Source organism: Peromyscus eremicus, chromosome 1 (assembly GCF_949786415.1).
Source record: "Peromyscus eremicus chromosome 1, PerEre_H2_v1, whole genome shotgun sequence".
NCBI classification, from domain to species: domain Eukaryota; kingdom Metazoa; phylum Chordata; class Mammalia; order Rodentia; family Cricetidae; genus Peromyscus; species Peromyscus eremicus.
In genome coordinates, this window is record NC_081416.1 from 54358958 (window position 1) to 54378937 (window position 19980).

Genomic DNA, 19980 nt, shown 5'->3' on the forward strand with positions numbered 1-19980 from the left:
AACCCTGGAAGACAGCCAGTGCTCTTAACCTCTGAGCCATCTCTCCGGCCCCAGAGACATTTCTGATAATGAAAGAGACGGTGTCCTGAACTTGCAGCTTGCAGTTCGCCTACTCACCGGGAGCCCCCAGGCCCAGTCTGTACTGGCCTCCTCTCCAGCAGCAGACTGCTGTGTGAGGAAGGTCCTGGAGGGAGGAGGGGCAGGTGGTATCCTGGACTCCTCAGCCCTCTGGCCTTGGCTAGAGTGGCTTTAATTTGTTGTGGTGATTGGCTTAGGCCTCCTGTGAGGTGTAACTGGATCCCTCTGAGCTGCAGGTAGAGGGCCTGTGTGGTCCTAACCCCTGGCCTGATCTCCACCTCCCAGTCCCCTCCCCTGCCTTTTTGCATAAGACCCGGCACACAGGACCTTGGGTAGGGCCCTTGGCCATGGCCTTCACAGACCTGCTGGATGCTCTGGGGGGTGTGGGTCGCTTCCAGTTTGTCTATACCGCTTTGCTGCTGCTGCCCTGTGGGCTGCTGGCCTGCCACACCTTCCTGCAGAACTTCACCGCGGCGGCACCCCCCCACTACTGCCAGCCTCCTGCCAACCACACAGAGGCTACCACCAATGACTCAGGGGCCTGGCTGAGGGCCACCATACCCCTGAACCAGCATGGAGTCCCTGAGCCATGCCAGCGCTACACAGAGCCTCAGTGGGCCCTTCTGAAATCTAACACCTCCTCCCACGGAGTGGCCACCGAGGACTGTAAGGATGGTTGGGTCTATGACCGAAGCATTTTCCCATCCACCATCGTGATGGAGGTCAGAGGTGGGTGGGTGGTTTGGGGGACTGGGGGGAGGCTGCTGCCTAAGGACAAGGCTTAGCATTCCTCTCTCCCTCACAGTGGGACCTGGTGTGTGAGGCCCGTACCCTCCGTGACCTGGCTCAGTCCATCTACATGTCTGGGGTGCTGGTAGGCGCTGCCTTGTTTGGTAGCCTAGCAGACCGGTGAGTGTTTTGGGGGAGATCCTAGTCACCCAGAGAAAACCCTTGCATCGTTTATCTACGTTCCTTTTCTTTCCCTTCTTCCTTTCTTCCTTTTTCTTTTGGTGTGTATGTGTCTGTATGTGCATAACATAATGCGTTTGTGTATGTATCTGTGAGTGTTTTTCTTTTTTTCTTTTTTTTCAAGACAGGGTATCTCTGTGTAGCCCTGGAACTCACTCTGTAGACCAGCTGGCCTTGAACTCATAGAGATCCTCCTGCTTCTGCCTCCTAAGTGCTGGGATTAAAGGCCTGCACTACCACCACCCAGTGAGTGTTTTTCTTTTAATTTTTTGAATTTCTGATCTTTCTGCCTCCACTTCCCAATGCTAGGATTACAGGCATGGGCCTCTGGGTCTTTTCAAAATCTCTATCTTTTCCCAACCTGGACTAAATCACTCAGTCTCTGATTTTCTTCCACACATGTCCCTCTATCCCTGGGCAGCCTTGGCCACCAGTCCTGGGGTCCTGACAGTTGGATGTGCTATGTACTGGAGTGCCTTTTCCTGGCATCTCATCTTCCCCTTGACTGCTTTGGTGTCTCCACCAAGGCAGAAGGGTCAGGCGCAGGTTCTGCTCCCCTGAGGTTATCTGGCCTCCTTGGGATTCCCTAACCCCTTACTCTTTGGGTTCAGGTTGGGTCGCAAGGCCCCACTGGTCTGGTCATACCTGCAGCTGGCAGTTTCGGGGGCTGCCACAGCATATGTTGGCTCCTTCAGCGCCTACTGTGTCTTCCGGTTCTTGATGGGCATGACCTTCTCTGGCATCATCCTCAACTCCCTCTCCCTGGGTGAGTCCAGTCCAAGTGGGACCCAGAGGGGCTGGGGTCATCAGAAAGGGGAATTGCAGCCATCATAGGACGTCTTTTTAAATTTTGTCTTGTGGTAATTCTCACCCAGAAACCTCAACTCAAAACTTCCTACCCAGGGGTCTGGATTTGGAAGACCTGGGGTGACAGATTGTGACCGTGGTAGCAGTGGCAGTGGACCCTGGTGGCCTTTCTTGGATCTGAGTTTCAGTTTACTAATCTGTAAGCTGCAAGGGTCAGATTGATTTCATTTCAGAGTTACTCAATAGCCACTGATTGTCTACAATGTGCCAAGCTTAGGTGGGGTCACATAGGTGACTGGGACACAGGGCCATGAGATAGGATGATCTCCAAGGGAGCCAGGTATGGTGGTTCACACTTGTAATCCCAGCACTTAGGAAGTGGAAGCAGGAAGATCAGAAGTTCAAGGTCATCCTCAGTTACATAGCACATTTGAGGCTTGCCTAAGCTGCATGAGTCTGTAAATAAGTAAGGGGGGGGAGCTCATACAATCAAATGATTCTAATCTGAAATCCAAACTCCAAAACTTTAGGGCAGGGTGCCATGAATATAATCCCAGCTCTCAGGAGGTAGAGGCAAGAGGATCACACATTTGAGGCCAGCGTGGTCTACAAAGTGAGTTCCAGGCTAACCAAAAACTACAGAGGGTGAGACCATGTCTATAACAAAGAAATAAAGAAATAGCTGGGCAATGGTGGTACACGCTTTTAATCCCAGCACTTGGAAGGCAGAGACGAGCAAATCTCTGTGAGTTCAAGGCCAACCTGGTCTACAGAGGGAGTTCCAGGGTAGCCAAGGCTACACAGAAAAACCTTGTCTCAAAAAACCAGAGAGAGAGAGAGAGAGAGAGAGAGAGAGAGAGAGAGAGAGAGAGAGGTCCCAGAGACTACAGAGCGCCGACTGTATGACTTCAGGGAAGGTGGTTGTCTAAGCTGCAAAGGCTGGTCATTTCTTAGCTCCATGGATGCTAAACAAATAGGAGTCTCACCCTTCAGTGACAAGTGATGAACCGGAGCCTGCAGGTGGCTCTGGTGGAAGGTATTGTGAAGTAATAGAGAGCCCACCCTGGACACATCTGCCACCTGTGTGCTGCTCCTAAACCACCGTTTGCTTCTGAAGGCCTCATCAGGCTCAGAAACTGCCACCACCTGCAGCCATCCAGAGACAGATGGGCCTTTGACTTCAGGGTGGGAGGGAGGTCTTGGGCCTGGAGAACCAGGTGTACAGCTCAGTATCCCTTCTCTGTCTCTTTCTGTCCAGCATTTGGATACTGGAAGGTGCTAAGCATTTATTGGGACCTCAGTAATCCAGTCCCACCCTTCACCTTCTAGAAGGGCAGGTGTCCAGCCATGGCTTAGAGCAGGTGCCTGAAGTCCATCAGTCCATCTTGTACTAGAACAGCCTCTATACCACACAAATGTTTGTGTGCTCGTGGGCACGTGCGCTTGAATACACACACACACACACACACACACACACACACACACACACACACAGGATATGCCAACAGAGCCCCCACACTCTGTCTCAGTACAGTTGACCTTACCATGAAGCCATTGTAGAGACTGATGTCCCTGTAATGACCTGCCGTAGACCACATAAGAGTATTGTCTAGGTAAATCTTGGCATGGGCTTTAAGTTGCCATAGTCGTGAGGAAGGACATATGAACTAAACAGCTATGTGGTGAATGAGTCCCTTAAACTGGCTGCCTTTCTTCCACAGTTGTTGAGTGGATGCCAACCAGGGGCCGGACAGTGGCGGGCATCTTGCTGGGCTTCTCCTTCACCCTGGGCCAGCTCATCCTGGCTGGCGTGGCCTACCTGATCCGCCCCTGGCGGTGGTTGCAGTTTGCTGTCTCTGCTCCTTTCCTGGTCTTTTTCCTCTATTCTTGGTATGTCCAGCAGAGCGGGCTTGGGTGGGGGCGTGCATCTATGTGACTGAACCCCGTCACATAGGTCAGAGTGTGGGGCCTGCTATGTGCTGGACACAGAACAGAAGGTGTCATGAGGACCACAGGGGCCCAGGTACTCATGAATAGCTTTAGGGACTCTTTGGCAAACCTCTTCCCTTGGCATGGAGCTCTGGAACACACAAAATGATTTTACCTATATAAATTTCACTATACTTCACAACAACCCCATGGTGTTTTGTAAGAAGGGAACTAAGGTACAGCCCAGAGAGGGACTATGATTTTTTCAAGGCCACACAGCTAGAGTAAGAACCAGAGTCAATAATACCAAGTGTGACTTAGTTTTGAGGGACTCTTCAGTGATGCTCTGTATAATATGCTTAAATAAATAAATAACCAGGTGGCGGTGGCCCATGCTTTTAATCCCAGCACTAGGGAGGCAGAGGCAGGTGGATCTCTGTGAGTTCAAGGCCAGCCTGGACTACAGAGTGAGTTCCAGGAAAGACTCCAAAGCTACACAGAGAAACCCTGTCTCAAAACAAAACAAAAAAAAGATAGATAGATAGACAGACAGACAGACAGACAGACAGATAGATAGATAAAACAGGAAAATCGTTGGGCAAGATAGCTCAGCAGGTAAAGGCACTTGACTTCAAGTTCAATTTCTGAAACCCACCCACATAGTGGAATTAAAAAAAAATAGAGCCTGGCAGCGGTGGCGCACGCCTTTAATCCCAGCATTCGGGAGGCAGAGCCAGGTGGATCTCTACAGAGCGAGATCCAGGACAGGCACCAAAACTACACAGAGAAACCCTGTCTCAAAAGACCACAAAAAAAAAAAAAAGAGGGGAAGAGAGTATTGTATTGGGTGTGGTGGTGCACACCTGTTTTTCCAACACTTTGGAGGCAGAGCCTGAAGGACCAGAGTTTGAGGCCAGCTTGGTCTATCTAGGGTAACCTGTCTCAAAAATAAAATAAAACAAAGGGCTATTGATAGCATGTCCTGGCCGTGACACAGGGGACCATGCCACCTGCCTTAAGGGTCTGGTAGAAGGCAATGAAGGTGTGTTAGGACTGTGGGTGGGAATGATCTTTCTGTGTTAGGTGGCTTCCAGAGTCATCCCGATGGCTCCTCCTTCACGGCAAGTCCCAGCAAGCTGTGAAGAACCTTCGGAAGGTGGCCATGATAAATGGCAGGAAGGAGGAAGGGGAAAGACTGACTACAGAGGTAAGCAGATGTGTGGGTGGAAGGCTGGGGTAAGTTTTTGTGGTAGTAACAGCTTCTGGTTACACTGGGACTTGTCAGCTGCCCAGGACTTACCTGCCTGTCGTCCTGGGGCGGAGGGTAGAGACACTCAGGGACACAGTGTATGATGTGTTGAGTATGGGGGCTGGAGAGGTGACTTAGTGGATAAAGTATTTGTTGTACAAGCATGAGAAACCCAGTTGAATCCCCAGCATGATCAGGGAGAAAAAAAGCCAGGTGTGGTGGTATACCCAAAACTGAAGAATTAGAGAGGTGGACCCCAGGGACTCACTTGCCAGTCAGCCTAGCAGCTTCAGTGACAACTTGGAACTTCAAAAAGAAATTTTTAAGAAATATACACATAGCTGGGCATGGTGATACTCACCCTTAGTCCCAGCACTTGGGAGGCAGAGGCAGGCAGATCCTTGAGTTCGAAGCTCCCCTGGCCTACAAAGTGAGCTCCAGGACAGCCAGGGTTACACAGTGAAACCCTGTCTCAGGTAGAAAAAAAGGAAAAGAAAAGAAATACACACACAAAACACATGCAAGAAGTGATAGTCAACATTTGTCTTCACATTCCTCTCACATATGAGTGCACACACTCATGAACACACTCGTACACACACATGAGGAAGAGAAAGAAAGAGGAAGAAGACAAAGAGAAACCGATTGGGCGACTGAGATGGTTCAGTGGGTTAAGTCCTTGCCACTGTGCCTGATGATCTGAATCCAATCCTCAGGACCCACACTCAGGAAGGAGAGAGCTGACTCTAAAAGCTGTCCTCTGACCCCCCCCCACACACACACACGCTGCAGCACCTCTGTGCTCACACACACACACACACACACACACACACACACACACACACACATGCTGTAGCACCTATGTGCTCACACACAAAATAAATAAATGCAACAAAAACTGTAACAAAGAGAAAGAACCAGACGCTGAGGTTTGGATAGGCCCGGTAATTTGCCTGTGAGCACTTGGTAGGTTGTACTGGAGACTGGAGCTAGGCCTTGCGCATCTAACTCAGTGCTCTAACAGCTAACTCCAGCCAGCCGCTTTTAATCACTGTCTGACACTACCATGAAGTTACCAGGAATTGAGTGAGTGTATGTCTAATGCCACAGAACCTCAGGATTGTCGGGGTGTATATTGCAGCCTCCTCATCTCAAAATCATACAGCCTCTAAGGACCACCAGTTTCTCAGTGAAGAGGAGGATAAGGTGCCCCCAGCAGGGAAATGGGGTGCCAGAAGACTCAGTGCCCCTGACCAGACATTCCTCACGCAGGTGGTGAGCTCCTACATCCAGAGTGAGTTTGCAAGTGTCCGTACCTCCAACTCCATCTTGGACCTCTTCCGAACCCCGGCCATTAGAAAGGTCACATGCTGTCTCATGGTCGTCTGGTAGGTGATGGGCTCATACCCAAGACTGTCCTGAGATGGGGACACACTTTCTGCCACCATTGGCAAACTTTGTCCTGAAACAGTTTTAATACAATGAGCTAGTGAGTGTGTGAATTCAATCTCATGTCACACCCCTTTCAGCATCTGGGCCTTAGGGATGGGGAGATGGCTCGGTGACTAAGAGTACTTGCTCTATGAGGGCCTGAGTTCAAAGCCCCAGTACCTGTGTGAAAAGCTGAGCATGGCCTCGTGTGCCTGGAACACTGAATACAAGCAGATCCTGAGAACTTGTGAGCGGGTCAGCCTAGCCAAACTGAGCTTCAGGTTCAGGTTTAAGAGAACAAGGCATCAAAAGATAGAGGAGGACACCCAATGTCCCCTGGTCGCTATATTTGAGCACATTGGCATGGACATACATAAGCAAAGGACATACATACACACACACACACACACACACACACACACACACACACACACACACACACCCTCGTAATAAAAAAGTTCACCCCCAGGGCTGAAGAGATGGCCCAGTAGTTTAGAGTACTTGCTCCTCTTGCAGAGGACCCTGGTTCAATTGCCAGCACCTACATGGTGACTCAAAACCATCTATAAATCCAATTCCAGGGGATCTGCCAGTCAGACACACATGTAGTGTACATGCATACATGCCAGCAAAACATTCATACGTAAAAATGTAGTTTTTTTACTGGGCAGTGGTGATGCACACCTTTAATCTCAGCACTTGGGAAGCAAAGGCAGGTGGATTTCTGATGAGTTCAAGGCCAGCCTGGTCTACAAAGGGAGTTCCAGGACAGCCAAGACTGTTGCACAAAGAAACCCTGTGTCAAAAAACAAAACAAACAAACAAAAAACAAAACAAAACAAAACAAAACAAAAAAACCTCCCCAGAATGTTCCTGTTGAAGTATGGTCCTTGTGAGTCTCAAAGTCAAAACATGCAAAGGGCTTTCAGGATTTGTGACCCCTGACATTCTGTTACCTGATTTGGGGGTGTGTCCCCTGGGCTCTGGGAATGCAGGGGTGTCTCCCACTCTGGAGGTGGAGAGAGCTTTGATGATCTGGCTCTGGGCAGCAAGAGAGCCTTGGTGACCCCAATACCTCACTGAGGTGTGCTGTAACAACCTCTACCACCAGCTGAGCCTGCCTTCTAGGATCCAGCCATTTCTTTCCCTTCTTTTTCCTGCTGGAAAGACACAAACCACCAACTCCTAACTCAGAGGTTGAAAGACCTCTTTTGGATCCTTCTAGAAAGAATTGGCAATGACCCATTTTTGTTTAGAGGCTGTAATCCACGGCTCAGGCAGAGGTGGGGCCTTGGGTCTTGCTGCAGGATTCTCCAACCATCTCGACCCCCTTGAAGCTCCTGGCTTGTGCAATTTCGGTTTATACAGAAAATCTTGGCCATTTTAAGGCTTTCCTGAAGGCCTGGAGCCTAACCAGGCCGCATCTGGGTCCAATTTTAGTATTTCTGGAGTGTGGAGAGAGGCCCTCTAGGCTCAGCTAGGGTGGAGGCGGGGACTCCTGGGGTCCCAGGAGGACTGGGAAGATGAAAAGGGAGATGAGAACTAGTCAGCTTGCACAAATGTCTTCAAGCCTGTTGTTTCCTGTTGTGGCTAATTTACAAACTACAAAAGCAATGCATACTCAATGCACAAAAAAAACAAAGACTGAGGAACGGGTGGCTGGAGTTTTGATCTCAGCACCACCATTTACTGTCTGAGCCTGAACATGTTAACCTCAGGTTCCTCAGCCTCCCCATCAGTCACGTGACTTTTAGAACACCACCCTTCAATAGTGCTGTTGTGAAGATCAGAAGAGTGAATTACGTAAGTCAATGTTCTCAGCTGCGCGTGTGGGGTGCACGCCTTTGATCCCAATGCTGCAATCAGAGGCAGGCGGATCGCTGCGATTTCAAGGCTAGCCTGGTCTACACAGGGAGTGCCAGGCAAGCCAGGGTCACATAGTAAGACCCTATCTTTAAAAAAGTCTAGCCTGGTCTACATAGGGAGTGCCAGGCAAGCCAGGGCTATATAGTAAGACCCTATCTTAAAAAAAAAAAAAAAAAAAAGAGAGTGCCCTCACTCTCGCTCTTCCCTGGAGATTGACCCCAAGGACAACACACACACACACACACACACACACACACACACACACACACACATGTTCCTATAAAAATGGGTTAATACTCTGTTCTGCTACTTGTTTTTTTAAGTAACTTTTTAAAAATCATATCTGAAATACCTTTCATCATTAAGCAAAGCCATGGCAAATATGGTCGATTTGAAGTAAATATTTGATAAGCCGCAGAATAATGAGTGAATGAAGGGAGGAATATGAGAGCTTTGTCAGGTATAGGGGTGTCAGACAGGAAGGAATCGTGGAAAACATTTATCGAGTCCGTTCTCCCTGTGTTGCTGGGATCCAGCTTGACATGACTGCAGCCATCTTGAATGTGACCCATATTTGCGACCACCCTCCCTGTCCTCCAGCAAGTATCCAAATTTAGTAGGGTAAACAAACTTGACTGGGTAGTCAGCCATGTATTTAGTGCCAAGCACTAACCAAGGCCTGCTTCTTAACTGACATTTGATATGTAAGTGGTTTTTTAGAGACCGTCCAAGTACATCCCAATTGGCCCTGATCCATCTTGGCATAGCTTAGCATAAAAAAAATCCTTCCTCCTGCCCCTGGGCACCAAGACACGTTTCCATCTGCAAGTCCATAGTAACCTGAAGCCTGCCAATCCTGGACTAGTCTGTCCCTTGGCTTCTTCTGTTCTTGGTAGCCAATTCTCAAACACCAAGTTTTTCCAGAACATTGCCAATACCAGTCCCACCTGGATGGTGCTCCATGTCAGTCATGGTCCAGTCTCTCTGGGAAGACAATTTAAAGAGCAAACCTTCCCTTATTTTCCCTGTTAGCTGAGCCAACAACATGCCCTCAGGGCTATGAACATGATGGCTTTTTCCTGTTTGTTCTTCGGCTTTGTCAAAGGCCACTGTGATCAGGTTTTACTTACTTCAAGCAACACCTCTGAAGCGTCTCCACCCTGCAGGCTGAAGTCCGCCTGAGGCAGCTGGGGTCCCTGCACGGCTCTAACAAGGCTGAGTCGAAGGAATCTGTCTGGCTCAGCGCCTTGGCAGAGCCTTTGGGGAAGATTCATTTGGCCGGGCTCTGCTCTCTGCAGCTGTAGGGTGGACCTCCACTGGCCAATCTCAGTTCCCAGAGACCTCCGGAGACCTGTCACATCAGATTGTTTGGGTGAAGTGCCACACACCTGCAGCCTCAGCATGTGGGAAAGTGGAAACAGAAGAATCAGGGGTTCAAAGTTAGCCTCTGAAAAATAACAAGTTCAAGTCCAGCCTGGGAAACCCTATCTCATAAAACTGAAAAAAAAAAAAAAAGTCTCCTAGGCTCTGAACCTCTAGCACCCTGTCTTTGACCTATTGGCCTAGGTTTAAAGGACCAATGTGATTGGATCAGCTTCCCTCACCCCCCTCCATCTGTCTTCAACTCAACTGACATAAGACCTTCATTACACATGCAAAATCCTTTCACAACACCACCTAATATTGGTGTTTGGATAACTTGGAAAGGGTGTGTGTAAACCCAGGCCAGGAATAAGGAGGGCCGCATCAGATTTATGCCCATCCAGTCACCGTTTGTGTCTTTCTTGGTGTTTTGGTTAGTTAAGACAGGGTTTCACTTTGTAGCCCAGGTTGGCATTGAGCTTTGGATTTTGCTGTCCTGGCCTCTTCAGTGCTAACATCACAGGTGTGTGCCACCCTTACCTCACATTGAAAGCACACACAAAAGTGTACACAGCTCAGCTTGACAGATTTTCATGCTTGATCCAGAAACAGAACACAACTAGGTGCTAGGCTCTTGCCTGCAATCCCAAAACTTGGGAGGCCCAGGCAGGAAGACTGCTGTGATACTTAAGCCATCTTGGGCTATGTAGTGAGTTCCAGACCAGCTTGAGCTATGATGTCAGACCCTGTCAGAGAGAGAATGGGAAGGGGAGAGGGCTCCATCGAGTTCAGACTCCTGTCTCAGGAAATAAGGCGGCAGTACTAAATGATGGCTTAGCAGGTAAAAGCACTGTCCCGTAACCCCCAACAACCTGAGTTCCATCCCTGGAACCCGAGGTAGAAGGAGAGGACCGACTCCCCAAAAGCTATCCTCTGGCCTCCACATGGGCACAGGTGCATGGACTATAACAAAAATTAATTAATAAAGTGAAGGAAGATAACATGCAGAGTGATTGAGCAAGACACCTGTTGTCAACATCTGGCCTCCACATGCTTGTGTGTACATTCCACACGCAGGAATACATATGCACACGTACACAGTTGCACACAAAAATAAATAAACGTAAGCTTCTGAGACAGTCTCACTATGTAGCCCAGGCTGACCTTCGTTTTGTGAGCTTCCTTCCTCAGCCTTCCAAGTGTTGGGACTACAGGCACGGACTGGCATGAACTATGGTTCATATGTTCTTTAACTTATGTCTCTTCTTTTATTTTTATTCTTTAGCACAGTTTTAATTCCAGCACTGAAGTTGTCCTGACAGTGAAAACCGAACATGCCCCAGAGCTCAGAGCCTAAGCTCAGGGGAGTGGGTGGTGAGAAAGAGATGTAGTGAGAAAGTGCTCCAAAGTCAGAGGCTTAGGGGACCAGAAGATGCTGCTGGAGGTCAGAGGATTTGAACTCCCCAAGGGGAGGATCCCCAGGCCACACATCCTGTATCCCTTGCCCCAAGCCCCAGAGTAGTGGGCCACTCTGCTGCCTTCCCCAGGTTCTCTAACTCCGTGGCTTACTATGGCCTGGCCATGGACCTACAGAAGTTCGGGCTCAGCATCTACCTGGTACAGGCTCTATTTGGGATCATCGACATCCCAGCCATGCTGGTCGCCACTACCACCATGATTTACGTGGGACGACGGGCCACAGTGGCCTCCTTCCTCATCTTAGCCGGACTCATGGTCATCGCCAACATGTTTGTGCCTGAGGGTGAGTATCTTTGGTGCCCTGTGGTAGCCACACAGACGTGGATTCCAGAAGCAATGGGAGCACCCCTGGAGCCCGACCAGCAGCACATCTATTATTCTAGCCTTTGGAAGGCAGAGGCAGGAGGACCATCAGTTCTAAGCCAGCCTGGACTACAAAGTGTGACCCTGTCTCAAAAGAAATAAAAAGGAAACTTAAGCCACCATGCCAAAGAGGAATTGGTATGATTGATGCAGAGCTGGTTTGGGTGTGGATGATTCAAGGACTCTCCCTATACGATCTCAGGGTGCACTCCAGCTAACACCAATCTACCACAATTTCTTTGAATATCTAATATGGGATATTTGAGTCAGGGTTTGCAGTTTATAAAAGCAGCAGGACAAGCATGGTAATGACACAGTAGGAAATGCTCAGTGAGCTCCAAACGCTCTGCACCAGTGACATATGCCCACCTTGTGACACCTTTGAACAACTGTGCAAAGTGTCCTGGTGTTCCCCTTACTGCAGGACAGAGAGGCTCGGAGATGGGAGGTCACTGTGGCTAAGTCACCTACTGTGTCCAAGCTAAGGTCTGAACCAAAGCCGGACTCCAAACCTTCTTGTCTCCACAGCAGACCACGGTGACAGACGAATAAGTCAGGAAGTAGATGTCAGATAGGGGCAAATTGGGACTTCAGAATCCCACACAGGAGTGAAGTGATGGTTTCGCCCTTCTCTGGTTCTGTGAATTTCCTGCATCTCTCTCTCTCTCTCTCTCTCTCTCTCTCTCTCTCTCTCTCTCCCCCCTCCCTCTGTCTCTGTCTCTTTTTCTGAGACAGGGTCTTACTATGTGGTCCTGGATGGCCTAGAACCTCTTTGTAGACCAGGCTGACCTCAAACAGAGATCTGCCCGCCTCAGGGACTGGCATTAAAGGCATGTGCTCACGGCTTTCGCTTATACCTCCGCCTTTGCCCCAAGCTTTACCCTCTGGTCCTCCCAATCCCAAGGTCCCCCAGCCTTCCATCACAGCCTTCCTCCAGCCTCTGCTCCCCACAGCTCCACCTCCCTCTTTGCCTCTTTAGATCTTCAGACCCTGCGGACAGTGCAGGCAGCCCTGGGCAAAGGATGCCTGGCCAGCTCCTTCATCTGCGTGTACCTGTTCACCGGAGAACTCTATCCCACAGAGATCAGGTGGGTATGAGGAGGGACGCCCAGGCAGGGCTCCACTCCCCTCTCTGGCACCCACAGGGTCTGACTCTTTGAGGGCCCGGATCCAGCTCTGATAGATCTGCACTTCCCACAGGCAGATGGGAATGGGCTTTGCCTCTGTCAATGCCCGCCTCGGAGGCTTGGCGGCACCCCTGGTCACCACACTTGGTGAGATCAGCCCCATCCTTCCGCCTGTGTCCTTTGGTGCCACTTCAGTCTTGGCTGGAATGGCTGTCGCCTGCTTCTTGACTGAGACCCGAAATGTGCCCCTGGTGGAAACCATTGCTGCAATGGAGAGAAGGTGAGTGTCCTTTGGCACTGTGGATTGTGGGGCCAAATGGTTACAGTTAAGCAGAGATAACTGGAAGTCAGAGGGATCTTCCATGGCTGTGCATAAAAACCCACTTCTGCCTCCCTCTACTATGGCTTCCTCTCAACCAGAACAGGTCCAACAATGAAGAAACAGAGAAAGGATAGAGGTAGACCAGGAGACATAGGAACGGAGGCTCAGGAGGCAACACGGTGGTAGAGTGCTTACCTAGAACACAGGAAACCCTAGGATCACACAAACCAGGTGTGATAACACACACCATTAATTCCAGCATTCAGGAGGCAGAGACAGATGGACCTCTGTGAGTTCAAGGCCAGCCTGGTCTACATAGTGAATTCCAAGTCAACCACAGATACCTAATGAGACCCTGTTTCAAACAAGCAAAACAAAAATTGAAAAAATGGTTTGAACATTGAGATTTTTTCCAAAAATAAAACCTGTTAAGAGTGGGCAAGTCAGGAAATGACTAAAACAGGAAGATGACAGAAGTTTCTCTTTGCCTTTGAGCAGATTCAAAGATGGCCAATCCAAAAGAGACGCAGAACATAAGAGTGAAGAAATTTCTCTTCAGCAGCCGGGGGCTTCTGCCCTCAAAGAAACCATTTGAGCTCCCAAGAGTCTGTGCAGGGAGTGAGAGAGAGTGCCCAAGTCACCCAGGGGACCCTGGTGCAGAACTCCACACAGAGCCGGAGGACTTCACGGACTTTCCTGCAGAGCCATACCCAAGCCCAAGTGGAAAGCAGAAGCAACCTGCAGGGACCAAAGGAAAGCACGCTGTCTGCTGCAATAAAAGCACCACTTTCCAGGTCCACCAGTGATGCTGGGTCTTTGCAGGGTCACAGTGACATCAGCACTCTATGGTTTCCCTAGTCAGTTTTCTTGACCCCCCAAAAATTTCCAGAACTCACTCCTTTACAAAGCATGACATTATGGAAGAAAAGCTAGTTTTTCCTGGCCGGGGTGGTGTGTGTGTGTGTGTGTGTGTGTGTGTGTGTGTGTGTGTGTGTGTCTTCATGCCTACAGTGGGCCTTGCAGTTGGTGGAACAGCTGATGAGCAAACAGTGAGGCAGAGTCAGGAATGCACGGACATTCGCCTATTGTTTGCTTTCAAGCAATAACACTTAGCAGAAGTGGGATCTGGTCCAGTTTCCCAAAAGTCATAAAAGGCTCAGGGAATGTCCCTGCCATTCACAGCTTCTCTCTGACCCCAGGTCTGCATACAGTCCAGACTTTGGACATACTCCCATAACCTTGACCTGAAATTTGCTATGTAGATCAGGCTGACCTTGGACTCACAGAGATCTGCCATGCCTCTGCTTCCCAAATGCTGAGATTAAAGGTATGTGCCACTTCACCTGGCTATATTTTAAATTTTTATTATATTTCTAAAGATTTTGTATCTCTGAAAATATGGCAGTCATCCAGACATGGAGGATATGACTTCAAGAGACTGTCCTGCCCTGAGCAATCTCAAGAAATCTGACCCATGACTGCATGACAAACCTCCAGGGGTCAGCAAGCTAGACCAACAAACACGATTCCCTCCCCGGTTCCATGACTAGGAACTCGTAGACCCTTGTGGCACACTCAGGTTCAGGGACTTTTCCGAGCTTGCTGGCTCCATGTTGACCAGATCTGCTTCATAACGGCTCTGGCTATCTGGGAATTCACTCTGTAGACCAGGCTGGCCTGAACTCAGAAATCTGCCTGCCTCTGCCTCCTGAGTGCTAGGATTAAAGGTGTGCGCCACCACTGCCTGGCATACAATGGCTTTTGAGTTGCACAAAATGGTTTTTAAGTTATGTTCCTTATAGATGTGAACCACCATGCCTGGCTCAAGATAAACATTTTTTTAAGATTTATGTATTTATTTATTATATATACAATGTTCTGCCTGCATGTATGCCTGCATGCCAGAAGAGAGCACCAGATCTTATTGCAGATGGTTGTGAGCCACCATGTGGTTGCTGGGAATTAAATTCAGGTCCTCTGGAAGAGCAGCCATTGCTCTTAACCTCTGAGCCATCTCTCCAGCCCCTAAACATTTTTTGAGTTGTTTGACATGCTCATGTTATTGTTCTTTTGTTACACTCACAGCAGAACTGGGGTTTTATTTTGTTTTGATGGAGAGGTTCGTGTAGCTTTCTTTATCTTTGACTGGTCGGTTCGTCTCATTTTTGTGGGCACTCTGAGGTCTGCCAGCAGCCCTTACCCTCCATTTCAGACTCACCTGATGAACTGAAGTGCGTTGGTCAAGGATCAGAGAGGACTCAAACCCAATATGAATGCAGGGGGTGCAAATCTGTGTCCAGCCTGGGGAGACTCTCCACCAGCTAGGGGACCCTAAGGCAGTTCCCCTGGCCCTCAGCTTCCTCAGTCGATATGCATCTGCTGAGAGTCTGGCAGGAGCCAGGCGTCAGGACAGAACAGGGAGTGTTCTGGTGGGAATATACCAGTCCAAATGTGAGTAGTATGCAATCCCAGTGGGGATGAAGGTGAGGAAGAAGAGGTCCTGGAGGCCAGGCGCGATGACACTGGGAAAATGTTGCTGAGATAAGACAAGAAAAGAGGAGCTGGAATTAGCTCCCGCAGCCGGGAACATTCCAGTAGGTACAGGGAGGAACAGCTTGACAGCCATGCCCAGATGCCTCCTAGGTCGAGTTGAAATGAAGAATTGGAGAGGAGCCCACTAGAAGGGGTTGGAGCTGACAGGTCATCTATCAATTTGTGAGAGGTCACAATGGCCTCAACAGGGAGTGATTGTGTAGGGCTGGGAAGTGGCCCAGCAGAAGACTGCTCCCCCAGGGAGTAAAGATGACTGGGAGAGGCATCTAGCTGAGTGCATGCTTGGTGACCTCAGCTGCTGCACCACCCCCTCCGAGTTCCAACCCCTCCCTACCTCTCACCTCAGGTCTACCTCAGAGGTAATGCCATAAAGTTATGACTTGCCTTCCTTTCTTCTTTCCTCCTTCCCTTCCTTCCTTGTTTTGTTTTGGTTTCTGCCATTGGGGGTTGCCTTAAGAAACACTACTTTTGCCTGGCAGTGGTGGCATAGGCCTTTAATTCCAGCATGTAAACTGACATTCCCAGTCCCAAATAATCACACAGAGGCTTATATTAATTGTAAATGCTTGGACAATAGCTCAGGCTTATTACTAATTAGCTTATTACTAATTACTTTTTTTTTTGTTGTTTTGTTTTTTGAGACAGGGTTTCTCTGTGTAGCTTTGGAGCCTTTCCTGGAACTCACTCTGTAGCCCAGGCTGGCCTTGAACTCACAGAGATTCACCTGCCTCTGCCTCCCGAGTGCTGGGATTAAAGGCATGTGCCACCACCACCCAGCAGCTCTTACATTTTAAGTTATCCCATATTCCTTATTCACCCTCTATGTGGGTAACATGATGGTACTTTTATTAGCATGGCATGTTCATCTCCTGTTCGCTCTGTGTCCAGCTGATAACTCCACTCTTCTCCTCTCTGTACAGACCTCCAGACCTCTATGGCTAACTAGTGGCTAGCTCCACCCTCTGACTCCAAACATTATAACATAAATATAGTAAGTTCTAACAAATAAACTTAAATTTGAATCAACATACAAAAATATCTTAAACAAAAGTAGAAACATATACAGTATTACAAAAATAACCTCAAATTTGTATCAATATACAAAAATCCATATCAATGTAAAATATTTAAGACTAGTAGTTGCTTTTTTTGGTTTAAAAGTAGATTCAATAATCTACCCTTTTATCCTATCATTTCTACATCCCCCTTTTTCTTTTCAGAACAAGATCCCTGAATCTAACCTCCTTTGTTCAGCTTTTGTCCTGACCATTACCAATGACAATTTATCAACCCCTCTAAATGATGACAAACATCCATAACCCACTGAACAACCAAAAACCACCCACCTCTTGGGAATGCGGGTGTTGTGTTCTTAAAATTACTTCCTGCCATCTGGAGGCAAGGGCATCTTTAGGGGACCCTGAAAACGTTTTTGGATAATATTCAAATCCTGGGAGAGCTAGCTGTATCATTTGTTGTCCAGTCTCTGTAATGGGAAAGTGCAGGGCTTGTCTCAAGTCCTGGCTGGAGTAGTCTGTGAGGCTGGACTCTCTCAGCCAGCCACCCTGAAATTGTCCTGAGCAGTTTGTAGCCCAAAGCTGATCTTTGAGTGGTGTTTGTCAGCTTAGTGACACTACTACAGTGCAGGAGGAATTGTCCTTGTGGGGCCCCATCCTCCTTCTGGAGACTTCAAAGGTCACTGTTAGACATGACCATGGTTCACTGCAGAAAACTGAAACATTTTAAATGTCATATGCAGCAGATCTCAAAGAGGTTAAAGGACCATAATTTGTTATGCATATTCAGAATACAAAAACTTAATTCCTGGTTACCTGACAGAGACTCAAACCCAAACTCATGTACAGAAAGCTAGATGAAGCCTTTTTCTAGAATTAGTTAGTACTCTACATGACCATTAATATCATGACAAAAAGTTTAAATAGATATATATTAATTTTATAGCCGGGTGGTGGTGGCGCATGCCTTTAATCCGAGCACTCGGGAGGCAGAGGCAGGCAGATCTTTGTGAGTTCGAGGCCAGCCTGGTCTACAGAGTGAGATCCAGGAAAGACACAAAGCTACACAGAGAAACCCTGTCTCGAAAAACAAACAAAAAAATTTTATAAATTTTGAGATAATATTTATACCTTAAGAAAAGTTTGGGCTGGAGAGATGGTTCAGAGGTTAAGAGCACTGACTGCTCTTCCAGAGGTCCTGAGTTCAATTCCCAGCAACCACATGGTGGCTCACAACCATCTATATGAGATCTGGTGCCCTCTTCTGACCTGCAGACATACATGCAGGCAGAACAATGTGTATATATAATAAATAAATCTTTCAAAAAAGAAAGAGAGAAAGAAAAGAAAGAAAGAAAGAAAGAAAGAAAGAAAGAAAGAAAGAAAAGAAAGAAAAGAAAAGAAAGAAAGAAAGAAAGAAAGAAAGAAAGAAAGAAAGAAAAGGAAAGTTTTAGCAAGGCAGTGGTGGCACACACCTTTAATCTCAGCACTCGGGAGGCAGAGCCAGGCAGATCTCTGTGAGTTTGAGGCCAGCCTGGTCTACAGAGCAAGATCCAAGACAGGCGTCAAAACAACACAGAGAAATCGTCTCAAAAAAAAAAAAAAAAAAAAAAAAAAAAAAAAAGGAAAAGTTTTAAAGAGTCAAAATACAACCAAAGGATTATGAGAAAAGTGGCAATAGAATAATCCCTTCATTTTGCTTTTTCTTTTGTCCCATATCACCAGCACCCAGGAGGCAGACGCAGGCAGATTCTGTGAGTTCAAGGCCAGCATAGTCTACAGACTTAGTTCCAGGACAGCCTAAGCTATACAAAAGAACCCTGTCTCAAAAAACCAAACCAAACAAAAACAACACACTACTTTCACCAGGTATGGTGGTGCACAACTTTAGTCCCAGCACTCAGGAGGTAGGGGCAGGCAGATCTCTGAGTTCAAGACCAGCCTGGTCTACAGAGTGAGTTCAGGACAGCCAGGGCTACACAGAGAAACCCTGTCTCAAAACAAAATGAAACACTACTTTGGGGGCTACAGAGATGGCTCAACATTTTGAGAGACTTGCTGCTCTTGCAAAGACCCAGATTCAATTCCCAACATCCACATGGTGGCTCACAACTGTAACTCCACTTCCAGCAGAACGGATGACCTCTTCTGGCCTCCTCAGCATCAGGCATGAATGTAGTACACAGACATACATGAAAGCAAAACACTCGTATCCATAAAATAATAAAAGAGTCAAAATAAACATGACTTTGCTTTACTTATCCATTCATTTTTGAGACAGGTCTCCTGAAGCCCAGGCTGGCTTTGAACTCCTTATGTAGTTAAGGATACCTTCTGTTCCTCCTGCCTTCATTCCCAAGTACTGGGATTACAAATGTACCAAAAGCCCCATTCATCAGATGCTGGGGTGGGAGAGGGGGGGGTCAAACCCAAGGCTTGCCAAGCAAACCCTCTACCAACTGAGCTACACCCCCAATCTCTATAAACCACTGTTAATTGGTTCAAGGTTCATGACTTCTCATTATCAAGAAAGTCTTAAGCCTCAGGTATGAGGTGTTGGGCTACCCTGCTGCCAGGGCTTTGGCTACTAGTGTGAAAAATCAGTAAGACTTTGTTTTGTTTTTCTGTTCAATAGTCTTAGAATGTGACCCAGGTTGACTACAAACTCATGACAATCCTCCTGCCTCAACATCTCAAATGTTGGGATTGCAAATATGAGCCACCATGCCTAGTTCAATAAAACTTAAAAAAAAAAAGTTTATTTACTTTTGAGACAGGGTTTCACTGTGTAACAGGCTGTCCTGAAACTCGCTCTGTAGACCAGGCTAGCCTCAAACTCAGAGATCCACCTGGTCTGCCTCCCAAGTGCTGGGGTTAAAGGTGTGTTCTTTATGTGTGTTTGTGAGTATCTGAGTGTATGTATGTGCATCACATGAGATTAGTGGCAATAGAATAATCCCTTCATTTTGCTTTTTCTTTTGTCCCATATCACCAGCACCCAGGAGGCAGACGCAGGCAGATTCTGTGAGTTCAAGGCCAGCATAGTCTACTGAAGTGGAGTGCGCCCTTGCCCGGCGTGCCAGAGACAGCAAGTTTCAACCACTCCAAGATACGGACGAACAGCGCCTCCTGTCCAGGAAAAAAGGGACAAACAAGCATCGCGGAGCTTCGCAGAGCAGGAGAGACCCCCTGAAACACAGCCGCAGTGCGAGCTCGGAACTCTTATTTCCACGCTGATTGAAGCGCATCGGGCGCGTTCTGCGCAGCCGCAGTGGGACGTTCTCGCGCGTGCGCGGGGAGGGCGGGGCTGACCAGGTCCTCGCGCAAGCGCGCGCCGGGCAAAGCATTTGGCGGGTTTTTCCCGGCTGTGCTTCTCACCCAGAAGCTAAGCAGTGATTCGGAAGCGAGTTTTCTCTCCGGAAGTTTTTT

The 19980-nt window shown here is 48.2% G+C and overlaps 1 protein-coding gene across 1 annotated transcript; it reads left to right on the forward strand.

Annotated features, from left to right (window-relative positions):
* The first annotated feature begins 425 nt into the window (after positions 1–425).
* LOC131897790 (solute carrier family 22 member 20) lies at positions 426–13710 on the forward strand. Its single transcript, XM_059248740.1, has 10 exons — positions 426–800; positions 884–987; positions 1659–1813; positions 3576–3744; positions 4867–4990; positions 6305–6420; positions 11239–11453; positions 12513–12621; positions 12734–12940; positions 13481–13710. The coding sequence occupies exons 1-10, from the start codon at positions 426–428 to the stop codon at positions 13575–13577; spliced, it is 1671 nt and encodes a 556-aa protein (XP_059104723.1). The 3' UTR covers positions 13578–13710.
* The last annotated feature ends 6270 nt before the right edge of the window (positions 13711–19980 follow it).

Excerpts from the sequence above, each read along its gene's own strand:
- LOC131897790 (XM_059248740.1), top strand. The coding sequence starts at position 426 with ATGGCCTTCACAGACCTGCTGGATGCTCTGGGGGGTGTGGGTCGCTTC. Across the intron at positions 3,745-4,866 it reads GTCTTTTTCCTCTATTCTTG|GTGGCTTCCAGAGTCATCCC; the intron begins GTATGTCCAGCA and ends TTTCTGTGTTAG. Across the intron at positions 4,991-6,304 it reads GGGAAAGACTGACTACAGAG|GTGGTGAGCTCCTACATCCA; the intron begins GTAAGCAGATGT and ends TTCCTCACGCAG.